The sequence below is a fragment of the Amphiura filiformis genome, chromosome 16 (assembly GCF_039555335.1).
Source record: "Amphiura filiformis chromosome 16, Afil_fr2py, whole genome shotgun sequence".
NCBI lineage: Eukaryota > Metazoa > Echinodermata > Ophiuroidea > Amphilepidida > Amphiuridae > Amphiura > Amphiura filiformis.
The window spans coordinates 33,827,223-33,846,904 of NC_092643.1; the positions used below are offsets into that span (position 1 = coordinate 33,827,223).

The 19,682-nt window shown below is 38.0% G+C and overlaps 3 protein-coding genes across 4 annotated transcripts in view; 2 read left to right on the forward strand and 1 right to left on the reverse strand.

Moving 5' to 3' along the window:
* LOC140136572 (acyl-coenzyme A thioesterase THEM4-like) overlaps nucleotides 1-5,738 on the forward strand; it is a 31,481-nt gene extending 25,743 nt beyond the window's left edge. Inside the window, exons 2-4 of the mRNA XM_072158267.1 lie at nucleotides 3,128-3,393; nucleotides 4,386-4,496; nucleotides 5,325-5,738. Of these exons, the coding sequence (XP_072014368.1) occupies nucleotides 3,128-3,393; nucleotides 4,386-4,496; nucleotides 5,325-5,481 (534 nt within the window). The 3' untranslated portion in view covers nucleotides 5,482-5,738. The remainder of the gene's footprint in view (nucleotides 1-3,127; nucleotides 3,394-4,385; nucleotides 4,497-5,324) is intronic.
* A 4,206-nt stretch (nucleotides 5,739-9,944) lies between these two features.
* Nucleotides 9,945-13,015, forward strand: LOC140136573 (acyl-coenzyme A thioesterase THEM4-like). Of its 2 annotated transcripts, none has more exons than XM_072158268.1 (4): nucleotides 9,945-10,082; nucleotides 10,409-10,671; nucleotides 11,223-11,336; nucleotides 12,816-13,015. In XM_072158268.1, exons 1-4 carry the CDS (start codon nucleotides 10,050-10,052, stop codon nucleotides 12,970-12,972), a joined length of 567 nt encoding a protein of 188 aa, XP_072014369.1. In that variant the 5' UTR covers nucleotides 9,945-10,049; the 3' UTR covers nucleotides 12,973-13,015. The 2 variants fall into 2 exon arrangements, with proteins under 2 accessions (XP_072014369.1, XP_072014370.1); XM_072158269.1 differs by lacking the exon at nucleotides 9,945-10,082 and adding an exon at nucleotides 10,129-10,277.
* Nucleotides 13,016-16,972: 3,957 nt separating this feature from the next.
* Nucleotides 16,973-19,682, reverse strand: part of LOC140172576 (uncharacterized) — a 65,087-nt gene continuing 62,377 nt past the window's right edge. Inside the window, 1 exon segment of the mRNA XM_072195718.1 lies at nucleotides 16,973-18,013. Within this exon segment, the coding sequence (XP_072051819.1) occupies nucleotides 17,981-18,013 (33 nt within the window). The 3' untranslated portion in view covers nucleotides 16,973-17,980.

Here is a 19,682-nt window from a genome sequence, read left to right on the forward strand (position 1 = left end):
ACAATTGATGTCTCTAAACACTTAACAAATCAACTTAAAGTGTGTACCTTCTCTAAGCTACTTTTTGTTAAAATGAAAACAGGTGTCCCATATTACCTGCTGTCCCATATTACCTGCACCTACCCTAACAGTGAATTGAAAAGGGCGCGCTTCAAATTTGGCTAATTTTAGAAAACATCCATGTCGATAAATGAATTTCTTTATATGCTTCATTTATCCAAATTGTTTAAATTTTTAATATATGATGTGTGAAGCCTTTCCGAGGCTAACATCGGGTCCTCAAAAATTAAAAATTGTTTTGTTTAAGAGCTACTGCCTGTTTTTATGGATTTTGAAGATCGCTCATAAATCAGTAAATATAGGCCTATTGAAGTAAAGGAACTACCACCATTTAGCTGAAATACTAATCTTTCTTAGCATGTAAATTAATTCCGTCGACAACAAATGAAACACTTCCCTAAAACCAGTTGAAGCAAAACATTAATCAATGTTTTTTTTAGGGAGTAATTTTCCAAACCACAATAGCTCTAAGCCATTGTGTGTGTCCAAGGCCATACTATTTTTGTATACGCGGTACAGTAAAATTGCTGTTCACTTTACCGATTGTGTTCCCATGTTAATCCAGATGACAAAATGTTAATTTAAAGTCTCATTGCAACTGAATTTTAATTTTTACTTTTCGGACTTGGCTTTGAGTAATGGTGACACATACCATGTTTACAGTAAAAATGAAAATTATATTCTAGACACCGTGCATTTGGTTTATCCCGATCCATGCTCGCTCTCGCAGGTTTTCTCCGGGATCTCCGGTTTCCTCCTGTTTTCAAAATCGGTGATTAGTTGTTTCGTTATCAAAAACTTCCTTCACCCAATGGAATTTGGGGAGCTGCAGAAAATGGGTGGATGTTACAATCTAAGTGCGGATAGGTTTGCGCCGGGTTTGGCTGCAACTAGCCTAGTTGATGCGATCTGATTGTGATGATTCACCACGCAGCGAAATTACCGTCAGCGCTTTGAATCCTCTGGAAAAAGCGCTATATAAATTCCGAAATTTATTTTTATTTTTTTTTTTTAAATGTCAAACTTTTTTTTTTTTTTTGTATTGTTTTTAAATAATTAACTGCAGTTCATTTATTCAACCTCATAACAGGATCATACTTTAAAAAATTATGATAAATGAACAGACGTTCATTAAATATTGAAAAAAACCTAAAATTACTCATGCCTAATTTGCATAATAATAGCATAAATACATAATTAGCTGTAATTACCTAATTTGCATAATTAATTACTTTTTGTGTATTTTTTGTTATCAATTGAAAGAACGTTGTATACATATGTGTGCAAAAAAACCGCACCTTTATATCATGTACGGTTTTCTATTGGCATCAATTTTGCATATTAATTAGCTGAACTTAGTCATTTTTTGAGATTTAATTTGTCTGCAGATTGGCCGAAATTGCTAAAATAGTATATTTGGTTAATTTATTATGATTATTCAATGATAGATTTTTTAATTTTGTTTTCTGTAACGAAGTCAGGAAAGATAGGCATTTAACATGTGATATTTAAATTAACGCTGCTTTTTCAAGCAAGCGTCCAAATATACCTTCAAAATCTCGAAATGTGCCAATTTTGTCATTACAGCCATTTGTAGCAGGATTTCATTCCATCTACGAGCATCTTTAAATTGACACTACATCACAATGCATTGACCGATTTCAATTCTGTTTTTTGATTTTTGATGCTTTAATAAAGCTCAATAATGTAGGAACATTAAATAACGTGTTTCTGCTGCGATTATTTTTGAGGTGATATGCCTACTTATATTGAGGCCTACCATTAAAACAATGTTTCCAAGTTTGAACTTCATTATTTTCTCCAGCGATTTGGATGTTAGAAGCAAAAACGTATTTACTTCAGGTGGTGGTACACCACTCTGTACCACCTTCCGGTGGTAGTACACCACTTTGTAACACCTTCCGGTGGTAGTACACCACTTTGTACCACGTTCCGGTTGTGGTACACCAGTTTGTACCACCTTCTGGTGGTGGTACACCAGTTTGTACCACCTTCTGGTGGTGGTACACCAGTTTGTACCACCTTCCGGTGATGGTACATCAGTTTGTACAACCTTCCGGTGGTGGTACATCAGTTTGTACAACCTTCCGGTGGTGGTACACCAGTTTATACCACCTTCCGGTGGTGGTACGCCAGTTTATACCATCTTCAGGCGGTGGTACACTGGTTTGTATCACCTTCTGGTGGTGGTACACCACTTTGTAACACCTTCTGGTGGGGTACACCACTTTGTACCACTTTCTGGTGGTGGTACATCAGTTTGTACCACCTTCTGGTGGTAGCACACCAGTTTGTACCACCTTCCGGTGGTGGTACATCAGTTTGTACAACCTTCCGGTGGTGATACACCACTTTGTACCACCTTCCGGTGGTCGTATAGCACTTTGTACCCCCTTTTTGTTTGCATCATCTAAAACAAAACATTTCTTGTGCGTTGAATTTGATTAGGTAATAGAAAACTATGAGCTTTTATTTCTTCTTATATCAAAATCCCGTAAGCCTTTGCGAGTACATCTGAGATGTCGTCATTTGACGTCACGTAGCCTTGCAATGCGCAGTAACGATGTTCGCTAAACGATGTGCGCATTGGCGTGACGCGTATACTGACGTCAAATGACGACATCTCAGGTATACTCGCAAAGGCTTATGGGATTTACTGAAAAGGTCAATTGATGAGGTAACGTAGGGGATGAAGCAAATCCTGCAATGAACAAACAAATATTTTTAAAACGTTACTTACGTCTTTGTTTTTTTGTCAAAAGTGTTAACACTCAGAGCTAGGGAGCAAAAAGTTACTCAAACTGGGGTAATAAAGTAAAAGATCATATATGAGTGACGTGTGCCACATAGTTACGTCCTTCTAAATGCTTCAGTGCATGCTCTTAATGCATTAACGAGATGTTTTACATGAAGATCCCATGTCCGAATAACAGAGAGATCCGTATAAAAGAGGTCCGGATAAAAGAGGTTGGAATGTAGTTAAGCACAATCTGACCTATATTTTCCTTTTATATGCATGAATTACTATTTACTACATTTTCAAAAGGGTATGGAGCTGGAAAGTGGATGGGTTCCAGAATCGCAAGCAATCTACAATTCACTCTTGAAGAGAAAAGATGCCGGGGAGCTGAAACTAATGGTTGAAACTTCAAATGTTATTAAGATGATTACGCGAGAAGGCAGATTGTTATTTCCGACGAGTGGGCTGGAAGATCTGAACAAAATGTATAATTCCGTACTATTTTATGATGAGAAAGAAAAGAAGGCTTATGGATTATGCCAGTTTGGACCATATGCCCAAGGACCTGTTGGGTAGGTATTGTAATAATGAGCTTAATTATATAAAGTAGTGGCTTAGTATTGGTATTTCTCAGAAAGAAACAACATTCCCACATCACTCCCCTGCAAAACTAGTCTATCAGTATAGGGGTCAGCCCCATGAAAGTTTCGTGTCGTAGGACAGGTGTTTCCAAAGTTTAGAAGTGTCTGGAGAATCGTTTCCTCCATTATGTCACATTATTTTGAAACCCGTATACGTTTTATTCCTTTTCCACGGCAACGGTTATGCTATTTAAGGATTTTTACATTTAAATGGCTAGTTAAAATGTGATATTTTTGGGTTAAAATCAAAAATCCATATAGCGTGACCGTTGCTGTGGAAAAGGAGTATATTTCTGGATCAGATACAACGAACTTTGTTTACTGGGGGCCTCTATAGACGAATCTCACGAGCCAAGTCATGGTCAGGATTTGGTCGGCCATGGCTGGGTCCCCGCTGCACCAAACATGTGTTGTGACTGCCCAATTGGGTAAATTAAAGCCGCTTAAACATCGATGTTATATTGTATTGTGTTGTAAGCTTTCATCATTCTTTTGTCTATGTGTAGCACGGGTGATTGAATGCAGTTAATTAGTTTAAAATTCCCGCCAAGGCCGAATCATTTCACAATTTGGGTGCATTGTAGCCGACGGGGACCCAGTTATGACTGCCAGTGAGGTGTAGGAATGCGTGAAATGAGATTCGTCTATACTGTATACGAGTACGCACTTTTATACATTCTGCAAGAGTAGCGTTTACTCTCCAAATGTAAAAGAATGAAAAAGATGGCAATTCACTTAAAAGGAGAGTCAATTTCACTCAGGAAAGAGTGAAGATGGTGTGCAATTTACTCTCAAAAGAGTGAAATTTCCTTTGATTGGAATAATTACTGCTAGGCAACCCATACAAAAATAATTATAATCGAGAGTAAAGCATTGCCCCTTTATCTCATAAGTTTTGCATAATTTGAATTATATTTGTATAGGTATGCACATGGCGGAGCTATTGCAACAATGGCTGATGTTATTACGTCCCATGTATGTATGTTTATACTACACAATTGTATGACAAGGTATCTTACCATCAATTATAAAAGGTATGTAATGCTGATAATGTAATGTATAATGTAATGTAATGTAATGTAATGTAATGTAATGTAATGTAATGTTATGTAATGTAACGTAATGTAATGTAATGTAACATAACGTAACGTAATGTAATGTAACGTAATGTAATGTATAATGTAATGTAATGTAATGTAATGTAATGTAATGTATATTGTAATGTAAATATAATGTATAATGTATATTTTAATGTAAATGTAATGTAATGAATTGTAATGTATAACGTAATGTAGTGTATAATGTAATGTAATGTAATGTAATGTAATATAATGCAATGCAATGTAATATAATGTAATGTAATGTAATGTAATGCAATGTAACGTATAATGTAATGTAATGTATAATGTAATGTAATGTAATGTAATGTAATGTAATGTAATGTAATGCAATGTAATGTGTAATGTTATGTAAATATAATGTAATGTAATGTAACGTATAATGTAATGTAATGTAGCGTAGTGTAATACAATGCAATGTAATATAATGTAATGTAATGCAATGTACTGTATAGTGTAATGTTATGTAATGTAATTTAACGTATAATGTAATGTAATGTAATGTAATGTAATGTAATGTAATGTAATGTAATGTAATGTAATGTAATGTACCATGAAGTAGCTGGGCAGCAGCAGTGTACCCGGACGGCAGCAGTATAGCAATCTGGTAGTGTGTATAATACAATGTCAACTTTCGGTAACTAATATGCCAAATATATTTTGATATTTTACCATTTCATAAATATTCTGCCAAATATATTTTGATATTTTACCATTTCATAAATATTCTATGTATACTTACAGGGGAATTCCACTCAACTGTCCTGTGCTATTAGAAGTATGGTGCGTTAAAACAGAAGGAAGGAAAGTATGGATTGACTATAAAATGATGAATGCCAAAGATAAAACTGTGTATGCTGATGGTGAATCTCTGTGGCTTCATTTAAAAAGCGTTTTATGATACTTTAATTGCATTGGGCCATTCTTAATAAATAGAATAGTTTTGACTCCGCGATGTTATTTTCAGAAGATAGATGATAAATAAATACAAATTCAATTGAATTGAATCCTATGGAATTCTACATATCTTTTGACTCTTTGCTGTGTAACATGCTAACAAGACATCGCAGATAGTGCAAGCTATTCTTTTTCTGAAATCTCTAAGCCAGGCGAAGCTGGCGAACACTTTGCCTCAACTTTTACGAAAATTGGAGCAATTTTGACTTTTGACCCATACACAACAATCATTTTTTATGCCGGACGCATAATTTGACATGCTTGAAAGTGTTATTGGAATCATATTATTTTGCCCAATATACGATCCTATGGGGTTATTTGGGGATCTTTTTGAGGGTCAAGGTGTCAAAATATTGCTTGGCAGACAACAGAATCGAGTTCAGCACACCCAAATTAACAAAAAGAAGCTGGTTTCCAACCTTTACGCAAACTTGCCGCTAGGAACAAGTTTACATTACCCTGATAATTGCATGGCGCACCATAAGCATGAAAGTCTACATTACCCTGATAATTGCATGGAGCACCATAAACAGGAAAGTCTACATTACCCTGATAATTGCATGGAGCACCATAAGCAGGAAAGTCTACATTATCCAGATAATTGCGTAGAGCACCGTAAGAAGGAAAGTCTACATTACCCTGATAATTGCATGGAGCACCATAGCAGGAAAGTCTACATTACCCTGATAATTGCGTGGCGCACCATAGCAGGAAAGTCTACATTATCCAGATAATTGCGTAGAGCACCGTAAGAAGGAAAGTCTAAATTACCCTGATAATTGCGTGCGAACCGTATGCAGGAAAGTTTACATTACCCTGATAATTGCGTGGAGCACCATAAGCAGGAAAGTCTACATTACCCTGATAATTGCGTGGAGCACCATAAGTAGGAAAGTATACATTACCCTGATAATTGCGTGCGCACCATAAGCAGGACAGTCTACATTGCCCTGATAATTGCGTGGAGCACCGTAAGCAGGAAAGTCTACATTACCCTGATAATTGCGTGGAGCACCATAAGCAGGAAAGTCTACATTGCCCTCATAATTGTGTGGAGCACCATATGCAGGAAAGTCTACATTGCCCTGATAATTGCGTGGAGCACCATAAGCAGGAAAGTCTACATTACCCTGATAATTGCGTGGAGCACCATAAGTAGGAAAGTCTGCATTGCCCTGATAATTGTGTGGAGCACCATAAGCAGGAAAGTCTACATTACCCTGATAATTGCGTGGAGCACCATAAGCAGGAAAGTCTACAATACTCTGAGAACTGCGTGGAGCACCATAAGCAGGAAAGTCTACATTACCCTGATAATTGTGTGGAGCAACAAAAGCAGAAAAGTACAAATTACCCTGATAATTGGGTGGCGCACCATAGACAGGAATGTCTTCATTACCCTGATAATTGCATGGCGCACCATAAGCAGGAAAGTCTACATTACCCTGATAATTGCGTGAGGCACCATAAGCCGAAAAGTCTACATTACCCTGATAATTGCGTCGAGCACCATAAGCAGGAAAGTCTACATTACCCTAATAATTGCGTGCGCACCATAAACAGGAAAGTCTACATTACCCTGATAATTGTGTGGAGCACCATAAGCAGGAAAGTCTACATTGCCCTGATAATTGTGTGGAGCACCATAAGCAGGAAAGTCTACATTACCCTAATAATTGCGTGCGCACCATAAGCAGGAAAGTCTACATTACCCTGATAATTGCGTGCGCACCATAAGCAGGAAAGTCTACATTGCCCTCATAATTGCGTGGAGCACCATAAGCAGGAAAGTCTACATTGCCCTGATAATTGTGTGGAGCACCATAAGCAGGAAAGTCTACATTGTCCTGATAATTGTGTGGAGCACCATAAGCAGGAAAGTCTACATTGTCCTGATAATTGTGTGGCGCATCATAAGCAGGAAAGTCTACATTACCCTGATAATTGCGTGCGCACCATAAGCAGGAAAGTCTACATTACCCTGATAATTGCGCGGAGCACCATAAGCCGGAAAGTCTGCATTACCCTGATAATTGCGCGGAGCTCCATAATCAGGAAAGTCTACATTACTCAGATAAATGCGCGGAGTACCATAAGCAGGAAAGTCTACATTACTCTGATAATTGCATGGAGCACCGTAAGCAGGAAAGTCTACATTACCCTGATAATTGCGTGCGCACCATAAGCAGGACAGTCTACATTGCCCTGATAATTGCGTGGAGCACCGTAAGCAGGAAAGTCTACATTACCCTGATAATTGCGTGGAGCACCATAAGCAGGAAAGTCTACATTGCCCTCATAATTGTGTGGAGCACCATATGCAGGAAAGTCTACATTGCCCTGATAATTGCGTGGAGCACCATAAGCAGGAAAGTCTACATTACCCTGATAATTGCGTGGAGCACCATAAGTAGGAAAGTCTGCATTGCCCTGATAATTGTGTGGAGCACCATAAGCAGGAAAGTCTACATTACCCTGATAATTGCGTGGAGCACCATAAGCAGGAAAGTCTACAATACTCTGAGAACTGCGTGGAGCACCATAAGCAGGAAAGTCTACATTACCCTGATAATTGTGTGGAGCAACAAAAGCAGAAAAGTACAAATTACCCTGATAATTGGGTGGCGCACCATAGACAGGAATGTCTTCATTACCCTGATAATTGCATGGCGCACCATAAGCAGGAAAGTCTACATTACCCTGATAATTGCGTGAGGCACCATAAGCCGAAAAGTCTACATTACCCTGATAATTGCGTCGAGCACCATAAGCAGGAAAGTCTACATTACCCTAATAATTGCGTGCGCACCATAAGCAGGAAAGTCTACATTACCCTGATAATTGTGTGGAGCACCATAAGCAGGAAAGTCTACATTGCCCTGATAATTGTGTGGAGCACCATAAGCAGGAAAGTCTACATTACCCTAATAATTGCGTGCGCACCATAAGCAGGAAAGTCTACATTACCCTGATAATTGCGTGCGCACCATAAGCAGGAAAGTCTACATTGCCCTCATAATTGCGTGGAGCACCATAAGCAGGAAAGTCTACATTGCCCTGATAATTGTGTGGAGCACCATAAGCAGGAAAGTCTACATTGTCCTGATAATTGTGTGGAGCACCATAAGCAGGAAAGTCTACATTGTCCTGATAATTGTGTGGCGCATCATAAGCAGGAAAGTCTACATTACCCTGATAATTGCGTGCGCACCATAAGCAGGAAAGTCTACATTACCCTGATAATTGCGCGGAGCACCATAAGCCGGAAAGTCTGCATTACCCTGATAATTGCGCGGAGCTCCATAATCAGGAAAGTCTACATTACTCAGATAAATGCGCGGAGTACCATAAGCAGGAAAGTCTACATTACTCTGATAATTGCATGGAGCACCGTAAGCAGGAAAGTCTACATTACCCTGATAATTGCGTGGAGCACCATAAGCAGGAAAGTCTACGTTACCCTGATAATTGCATGGAGCACCGTAAGCAGGAAAGTCTACATTACCCTGATAATTGCGTGGAGCATGATTTAAAATTGAATACCTGAGTGGAAGAAGGGCCCAACTCCAATTTTTAACAAAAATGAGTTAGACCCAGCATGTTATTGCCAGCAGACTGTTCTTCTTTGTGTGTGAAAGATGAGCCAAAATCCACTCTCTAAATAGTCTTCCACGTACGTACACTTAATCATGGTTTTCATGGAAGAAAGGCCCAACTCCGTGGAGTTGGACCCTTCTTCCACAAATATTGGGTTAAAGAGGAATTTTTGTTCCTCCATGAAATCTGCTTTTCACTACAATAAACTTTCTTGCTAACATATTACATGCTTCTACTTGGGCAATTAATGGATAATTACCAAATTTCTGTAGCTATTTATAACACATCTGCTTACGGAACTACCGCTTGCAGTATATTAGTGGAAGAAGGGCCCAACTCAAGCTCGTATTAAGACATGTACCGTTGCCATGGAAACATCATATATGAATTTGAATGTATGTAATAATGTATGGCCATGTATTAAAGGTTCCCTGAAGATGAAAACATTCTGTCTATAAAACTTTTCCAAATATTAAGTTTTTTCTTAATATCTCAAAAACAGTTTTGATGGAGTTGGGCCCTTTTTCCACTCAGGTATTCAATTATTTAAAAACACTTTGTATATTTTATAATGCGAGTACATGAGGTGATGAACATATTATGTACTTCATTAATTTGCAAGATAAAAGAAGAAGAAATGATTGAGGAATACGAATTGATTGATTGGTTGACATTACTTATTATTATTTTACTTGGCTAAACATCATGATTCATTCATACGCACGAACAATGACGCAGAGCTACGCTTCATTTAAAATGACTCTCAATTTGAGGGAATTGCTTTAATACGTGTACAAAGGTCGGCAGGAAATTCAAGGTTCCGACCTTTGATATGCCTTTTATGATTCACATGCATGACTGCCATTACCGGTACCAGGTAGGCCTATAACCGAATTCTGCTGCTAGCAATCGTGCATGCGGTATATTACAGACGAAAGAGACCCGGAGGTAAATAAACAAAACACATTATCTTATTTCTGTAGATTGAATGTTTCCCTTATCATGGTTATTGAATATTGACATGATGGAATGAGAACTCCGGTTGAGAACCATGGACTTGAATACCCACCATTTATAACCAGACATTTAAACGTTTTCTGTCAAACCTTTTATGTCTGCTGGGTTGAACGGCTTTAAAAAAAGGTAAAATGAAATACATTCACTTCGATATGTGATCACAATAGTATTAATTATTGTTAATCAAAATATGACCTATATATCCCTTTGAAATTGTAGGCCTATGCATTAATTACTGTTTATTACATTTTCAAAAGGGTATGGAGTTGGAAAGTGGATGGGTTCCAGAATCGCAAGCAATTTACAAGTCGTTTTTAAAGAGAAAAGATGCTGGGGAGCTGGTACAAATGGTTCAAACTCATGATATAAAGAAGCTTACACGAGAAGGCAGATTGGTATTTGCGACTAGTGGGCTGGAAGATCCAAACAAAATGTATAATTCCGTACTATTTTATGATGAGAAAGAAAAGAAAGCAATTGGATTATGCCAGTTTGGACCATATGCTCAAGGACCTGTTGGGTAGGTATTGTAATAATATGCTCTATTTATAATTTATAAAATCATGTCCTGGGCACCACCCTCAGGGGCGCCGAATTGACCAGTTCAGCATCGTTTTTGCGCCCCTCCCAAGCGATGAAACGGTCAAAGCGATTTCAGCACAAAATCATTTGAAATATCAATTTAAGACTGATATTCAACTTCATTATAACCAAAACTAATTAGTGGTAGGTCCTATTTGTGTAAATTTTCGTGGGCGCGCAATTGTTTCAAGAATTGGGGAGGGGCGCCATTATGTATCCTTAGCCCTGGGCGCCACAAACCCTAGCTACGCCACTGAGTGGAAAAGACGAAAATCCACTTCCTACAGTGATCACTCTGATGGCAGGCAAGGGTGAAAATTTAGTAAATTGCACTCTGGAAAGAGTGTAATTTACCCAGGAAAAAGTGAAGATGGTGTGCAATTTCAAAAGAGTGAAATTTCACTTTGAGTGATCACCGTTAGGCAACCCATAAAAGAGTGCACTATTATCGAGAATAAAACATTACCTGTTTGCAAATTTGAATTATAGGTATGTACATGGAGGAGCTATTGCAACAATGGCAGATATCATAACGTCGCATATATGTGTCTATCAACTAGACGAGATATGTGTGACAAAGTATCTTACCATTAATTATAGAAGGTATGTAATGAGGGGTAATATTTTCTTTCTAAAGTTTCAGTTGATTCCGATTTTGCGTAAGCGAGTCAAGCATTACAAAGTATATTTCATTGTTTCTTAGGCCAGTGTTGTAATCTCTTTCTGTTTAAAAACAGAACATAAATAGAAATTTGACGATATTTTTGCTAAACGAATGAATCTGCAAGAAATTATTGTTTGCTCACAAATAATAAGTATAGATGTTTCCGGTGGTATAAGAATCTCAAAATTTTTTGAGAAAAATGGATAATGAGGCTATGGATCACGTTGTGCTTGGCAGTCCAAGCCTTAACTCACTTTTTGGCCATTTTGAGATTTTGGTACCAAATAATCGGCACCACACACAGATTCTTTAAACCCTAGATATTTAACTCAAACTTCCTATAAAGTGTTTTGAGATCGACGTTAATAGAGGTTATCCGTGTTCTATAAGCTGCATATCCTACCAGCGACTCCTATACCTTGTTTAGGACTTTCAAAAGAAGTACCTGCATGTGCAACCATGACTATTTCAAAATAGCCCGCCAAAGTCATGCAGGTAACTCCGAGGTCGTGCATTGAATTAGTTTGAATGAGGAATACTACGGGAACCAGCGCCTTTTGTTAGAAGTCACGCATGAGTAAAGTGGATAACCTCTATACGTGTAATTACCAAACAGGGGCGTAGCTACTGGTGGGCGATATTATGTAAATTTAGTAGATAAAAAAAAGTAGGCCTAGATCTTGTTTCGTCCACTTCTCTGTCCACCTTTTTCTTTTTGCCTATTTATTTTCCTCTTTTTTCCCCCTTAGCTCCCTATTCATCTTTTCTGATACTCCCCTTTCTCTCCTCTTCTGCGCTTTCCATAAACTAGACCTACGGATATCAGGAGGTAAATTTTACCTGCATGGTTTTAAAGGGGAAGGGCCAGAAGTTCAATCACGAATACATTTCCGCCCAATTTATACGGCAAATGCGACTCTATTGGCCGGCGGGGGCGAGGGGTATCCCACGGAGTTGAGACATTTTGCACACATTTGGTAGAAATCGCCTAAAAATTCTTCAATTGTTTTGAGAAGAGGGATGGGTTGATCGTGGTAGTCTAGGATTATCAAGGGCCAAGTCGGCTATATTTCTACTTTATGTTACTGATCATCCCCGCTTTGACTTCTGGTGTGGACACTATTCGTCTCAGCTGTGGACCAAGATGGTAGATTTGTGGCCATATTTGGTGATCTTTATGTAGGCCTAGTCGTCGCATGCTCCTCTGACTGGTCTAGATCCGCTCCTGCTCCTCCCAATACTTTGCCAACGACACTCCAGCTTTTACAAAGTTCGTCCGAAAACTTTCCATTTGCCAGCGTGCAGTGACTTTTCCACCCTAAAATAGCCAGGATATATACAATTTTAACTTTCAGTAACTACTATCCAAATATATTTTGATATTTACCATTTCATGAATATTCTATGTATACTTACAGGGGAATTCCACTCAACTGTCCTGTGCTATTAGAAGTATGGTGCGTTAAAACAGACGAAAGGAAAGTATGGATTGACTATAAAATGATGAATGCCAAAGATAAAACTGTGTATGCTGATGGTGAATCTCTGTGGCTTCATTTAAAAAGCGTGCTATGATACCTTGATTGATTACCTTGATTCCAGATGAAATACACACAAGACACAACCAACACACCGCAGGGTTTATTGTTCTATTGTGTCCAATTTGAGCACTGACATATTGGAAAATGTTGCCATTCAATATTCATGAGTGTACATTCAAAAGGAGATGCAGACCCCACATGCTTTTCAAACATTGCAGCATTGTGCGATGAAATGAAGATGTACCTTTTAATTTCATCGCTAGATGCTGTGCTAGATGCTGCTGAAATTCACTTTTCCCCCCAATGCCCCCCTCAAAAAATTCCTGGTGCCGCCACGGATTGCAGCATCGCATCGCGTTGCGATGTAGAGTCTGAATCGGACTTTACAGTGGTCTATTAAACCTCATAACAAAATAAACTGTACAAATGCATTTGCTTTAAACATTTTTCAAATCTTTTATTTTTCAATATTTCATTATTTTATTTCATATATGCTTTTCTTAAAGGTGAACCTCATTGAAAATAAAGTTACATATCAATGGAAAGCTTATGATATCAAGATATTAAAAATAATTTTTTCCGATTTTTTTGATGGCCAATAAAGCTGAAAAATTAAAAAAATGAATGAATTTTTGGTCTTTTTTAAGGCGCCCAAAAAGCACCCAAATCAATCGTCTTTGACCTTGAGAATGCTCGTGGCGTAAGCTCAGGGTTACTTGATCACGTGATCCTACTCGGAAACATGTAAACAAGACTTGCTTCCTGTACTTTGCAAGCTGCCCGGCAAGTCTGATTTTCACAATAAAGCTTGAAATGAGAAGAATCTTCAAGTTGCTGATTCCTTCTATATATTAAGAAATAATAGAATTATTGTCAACACGAAAATGTTCCGTAAATTTTTGACAAAATCAGTCATAACTGGCTGGGTATAACTGGGTAATTGAGTTTGAATTTCAAGCGCTGGGATCAATTCCATGCGCAAATGATTGCTGCTACCACCCCGATACCGTTCATGTCATGGACTGAATAAACATGATCGAATAACAAATTAAATAACTTGTTTGTGACATTCCCTATTCTTGATTCATTTTAAAATATCCGATTAAAAAAATATCGTCTTGTAGTAATTAAAAAATTAATAAAAAAAAACCCGCCGATTTCATCAAATCCAGCCCATAAAGGTTTTCATATTTAGCGCATTGCGGTAATACATTCTCCCGGTACATACTTTCCACACAATCACGATTGAAAGAAACAGATACTTTATTATAAAATAAATACAATTTAGGCTTAGTAGACCGTTATTTGATGGAATTCTGAAATCTGAATAAAATTAAAATATTGTCACTTGTGTCACGATTCTTTTAATGATACTACAATCAGTGTACTGAAAAAGTGAAACATTCATGTTTTATGGATTACCGAACAGGATGCGTAAATTGCTGCTTTTATGCTGAAGAAATTACAGGCAGCCACTATGATCAAGGTGGGCAAACACAGCGACTAAACTTCGTCTCTCCGGTAGCACAAGTTTGCGCCGTGTTTCAGCAGATTTGATCAATCATTCCCTTATATTTGGAACATTTACAGGAATAAATTTTGCTGATGAAGTAGCAATAAGTTGGAAATATCAGAATGTGAATATCAAATCGGTCATTTTGTCTGCAAGTACAGTGCGTACAGTCATGCGGATACGGAACACTTTCGGCGACTGAGACTCAGTCATAGTCAGTCACTGTACTGAGTTCACCCCGCCCGTATGTATCTACGAGTTCGCCTATCATACATGACCGGTTGTAAAGTTAAGAAATAATTAAAAATCCCGTTACATGTACCTTATTCTATTCCTTCATTTTCTCATTGAGATAAGTTCATCTCAACTTGGTGTGACGATCTGAACTGGTAGCACTAGCAGTTAATTTTTGCAATCTGTTTTCATTCCGGTTCTTCCGTGCTTTACTGTAATATTCCCTGCATATCGTGCCTATCCCAAATCACCCCGGCCAGCACTTTTCCCATTTTTTAATCCACACACTTTATTCAGGAACTTCATTCTTGATTTGATCATGATGTTTCCTTCATGCTATATATTCTTATTTTATTGAAGATATTTTTCATGTAAAGTAAGTTGACAATGACTGAGTTCGTGCATTGGCCCGATGCATGCCACAGTAATGCATGGACATTGTGTTTACAATCAAACCCGGAAGTAACTGTGTGTCCCCGTGCTGACGTCATCATCGAAAGCGCCAATTTGAACGATTTCGTTTTGTATTTTAGGGGGTGCCAATATCCAATCTTTGCATGGAGATTATGTCTATCCTGGTGCGTTAGGCAAATAAAAAATATTCCTTTCTGCTTCCTGGCATCATAAGCTTTCCATTGATATATAACTTTATTTTCAATGAGGTTCACCTTTAAATAATAAATTATCTCTTTTATACAAAATAAACAAAAGTATTTATGAAAATAACTACATGCTGAACAGGTACAATGCAGGTGAGTTTGGTGTGGTGGGTAATTGGATATTATTAATTATTATTTTGTAGGAACACAGAGAATTGAATACCTGTTTGGAAAAAGGCCCCAACTCCATCAAAACTTAATATTTGGAAAAGTTTTATAGACAGAATGTTTTCATCTTCAGGGGACCTTTAACACATGAACATACAGTATTATATGCATTCAAAATTATATAAACTCATCCCAAAAAGAAAGTATCCAGTTTGATTTTGGTTCATAAGTCAAAGATGGGGTCTTAAATCAAGACCTACCAAAGGTATGTTACAGATAAATTAAACCACAGTTTGATACCTCATTTGTGACTCCTCGGCACAACTGAGCCCGGATGTCGCCAGTGCCACTATTGAGATATGCTCCATCAAACTTAATAATAAACAATAGGAAACAAAGGATTTATTGACTGTTTTATTGATTTTTCACTACTTAAATGTCAAGTACTATAGACATGATATACATCATTTTAAAGCTAATTTCAAGCAGAATATTTTGGTTGAATATCAAAAAATGATGATTGGCGACTTCAGGGCTCAGTTGTGGCGAGGGGTCACATTTGTCCAAATCGATGCAGAATTGATGACACAGTGACCTTTTAAATGCAACGACCTCAATTTTAAAAGTTGCAGTAATTCCTATTGATGTGGTTTTCCTGCTCCTCAAGATTTGTCATAAAGGTACACAATAACAGAGACAACTAAGACTTCACTTCATGTGTTTTATTGAATGCAGATACTCTTTTACTCCTTCCTTAATGTTTGCCCTTCACTCTTCACAGGCAATATCTGGTATGTCCTCCTGCTGCATCAATGACTGCCAGACATCTTCGGCGCATGTTCTCAGTGAGACGTGAGTCTGATGCGCCCTTGATCTGCCCATAATTGAGTAGCAGAACCAAATCAATAGGAATTACTGCAACTTTTAAATTTGAGGTAATTGCATTCAAATGGTCACTGTGTCATCAATTCTGCATTGATTTGAACAAATGAGGTATCAAACTGTGTGGAAAGAAATTATCTGTAACATACTTTTATTAGGTTTTGATTTAAGGCCACATCTGTGACTTATGGAATAAAATCAAACTGGATACTTTCTTTTTGGGATGAGTTTATGATGTTTCCATGGTGCAGGTCTTAATACGAGTTGGGCCCTTCTTCCACTAATATACTGCAAGTGCCAGTTCCGTAAGCAGATGTTTTATAAATAGCTACAGAAATTTGGTAATTATCCATTAATTGCACAAGTAGAAGCATGTAATATGTTAACAAGAAAGTTTATAGTGAAAAGCAGGTTTGTCTTAAAACTCACAAGTGGTTTGAAAACAAATGCGAAATGCAATTTTTTTTTTATTCCTCACTTGGTATTTTTATGGTGTTTTGAGGAAAAAAAATCTGATTTTCGCCTAATTTTTCTGGAAAAAATATTAAAAAAAATTTTGAAAAAATTCTGCATTTCTTTTTTTTTCAAATCGCATGATTTTACATATGCGCACACAAGCTTTGCGACAAACTTTTTTTTTGAACTGTTCATATGAGACCAAATTTTAACCAAAATCCAAACTTGTTGATAGACATCCCCCTCCCATACTGGCTGCCGGACACACACCCTGACACAAGATTTTTGATGCCAAAGGTCTTTTTTCCATTCTTTTTTTCCCTTTGGATAACAAGTATGTAAAATAATTTTCCCGAAATATTTCCATTTAAACCTGACACATTCATAAACTTACACATATATTTGACACACGACTTGTGATGCCATAAGGTCTTTTTTCCATTCTTTTTTTCCTTCGGACAACCTTACAAGCAGGGCTCGAAAAAATGTTCATTTCCCGGGAAGCAACCTAAATTTCCCACAATTTATAGCATGTTTTTATGTCACAATTTGCCTCCAAATACCAGAATTTCCTTCCAAACACAAACATTTCCTGGAAATGAGCTTCCCAAATTCCCCACTTTTTCGAGCCATGCTTACAAGTATGTAATATAATTTTCCTGAAATATTTCCATTTAAACCTGACACATTCATAAACTTACACATATATTTGACACACGACTTGTAATGCCATAAGGTCCTTTTTCCATTCTTTTTTTGCTGTTTTGGTTGGTCTGAACACCCAAGTGAAATGCCTTTAGATTATTAAACTCCAGATGGTAAAGTCCCTTCAAAGCATTTTGAGAATTCAGCTGACGCCGGTCTAGTGTTTGAACCTGGCGACTTTGATCATTTGAGTATACACAGAGCGCTAAACTTTTAGAGCTTTATGTGCAAGCAACCTTTTGGGAATACTTGTGCTATTTTTGCTATTAATTTGAGTTCGCTAACACACCACCATTTATTTTCAACCCCCAATGGCGAAGGCCCTGCCTTCTGTGGTGTGGAAGCACCAATATTATAGGGTACCAGCTGATCCATCCTTCGGCTTTCCTTTTACATAAAGTATGGATCCTTCCTCTTTGGTCTTCTTGCATAGTCAAGATGATGTTGATTGCTCTAGTACCAACTAATATCTTATTTACCTTAAATCAAATTTTAAATTCGCTAACATCTCCATTTGCCTGTGATTTAAAAATGAGAAAGAAAAAAATATATTAATGACAAAGTTTATATTCCACAAACTCAGATAGTAAAGGAAACGGGGACACACTGTGTTCACAGGCCGGAGTGCCCATCTCTCTTTTGAAACTACTTGGGCCAGACTCCTCCATAAAATGTTGCTGCAGAAGAATCGCCACACCTCCTCCACATTGAGTCTGTTACCTCCTCAGCATTGAATCAAGCCAGTACCCATTTGTTGTACACCTGGGTGGGGAGAGGCAAAGGGAGCCTGCCAAACACAACAGGGATTCAAACCCACAACCTCCAGCTATCCCACGATTAGGAGTCAAAGTTTCAGACCGCTGCGCCACTGTCTTGCTTTTGGATTAGATAGGAATGGGAAGTTGGGATTCCATATTGTGTGGGAATGGGCCTATGGAATACATGACCTTAATCTTGCACACAGGGAGTGTGAATTTCAAATGGAGTTACCTGAATGGATGACTCGCGGTGTGACTCCATTTGAAATTCACACCCCCTGTGTAGGAGATAAAGGGCATGTCATCCATAGGGGGTGTATGGATTCAACTGGAATAGCCCAATGTGGTGGTGTTTGGATTTCAAATGGAATAGTCCATTTTATGAGTTGACAAACATGTCTCATATCAATTTTCAAGTGAAGTACAAATATTTTAAACAAGTGATTTATGAATGAATACAAAGTTCATTTTTCAAAACCAAATAAGTACTGTTTTTCACTGACCTGACAGTTTCGAGTGTCTTGGGCGACACTCTTCTTCAGAGTGATCTATGTCCACACACCTCCGGTAATTTCGGCCTGTAGAGGCGCACTGCTCATGGGAGATGATTGGGTCATAGATGTGACTTAGAAAATGGGCCCCCTCGTCTCTGTTCATGACATGCGGGGATTTCTTCCTTATCCAGATGGATTCCATGATTCTTCTTGATCTCGCGTCACCTTCCTTGCTGAGAATTTTGGACCCTTGCCAATCGATGACGTGATTTTGTTGTACAGAGTGATCGGCTATCGCAGATTTGCTGAGTTCGCTTTCAGACTGTTTTCTGGTCTGACGGGTGTAGTTCTTTTTCAAACCCGTAACTTTGTCCGTTTCTTTCATGTGTTCACTTAGTCTCGTGGAAAATCGTCGCCCGTTTCACCCACATATGAATGATCACAATTAGAACAAGGGATTTCAGATACACAGTCTGTTGTAGAGTCCGGATCCCTCTTGTCCTTGGGGTGGACGAGCATTTTCCTTAAAGTGGAGTTGGGTCTCATCGCTGTAGCGATTCCATGTTTACGAAAAATCCTGTTGGCCTTCTCCGATAGTCCACTAACATAAGGTATAACTACCAGTCCTTTGGATTTCTCGCTGTTATCACTTTTCTTAGATGTTTTCATAGTCTTTTTGTTTGCAATCTGTTGTTTCACCTTCTTAAAGGACCAATTTGGATAGCCACAGAGACTAAGTGCTTTTTTGATCTTTTCTTCTTCTTGTTGTTTATCATCCTCGTCCGAAACTAAATTATTCATCCTGTCCATTAAAGTTCGGACAACACCCAACTTGTGGTGAACTGGATGATGAGACTCAAAATTCAGATATTGGTCTGTGTGCGAAGCTTTGCGGTAAATGAGCAATTTGACTGAACCGTCTGACTTTCTGACTA

Coding starts and splice junctions, on each gene's coding strand:
- LOC140136573 (XM_072158268.1), top strand. CDS start 10,050: ATGCGGTATATTACAGACGAAAGAGACCCGGAG. Junction 10,672..11,222: donor TATGCTCAAGGACCTGTTGG/GTAGGTATTGTA, acceptor TTTGAATTATAG/GTATGTACATGGAGGAGCTA. Junction 11,337..12,815: donor CTTACCATTAATTATAGAAG/GTATGTAATGAG, acceptor GTATACTTACAG/GGGAATTCCACTCAACTGTC.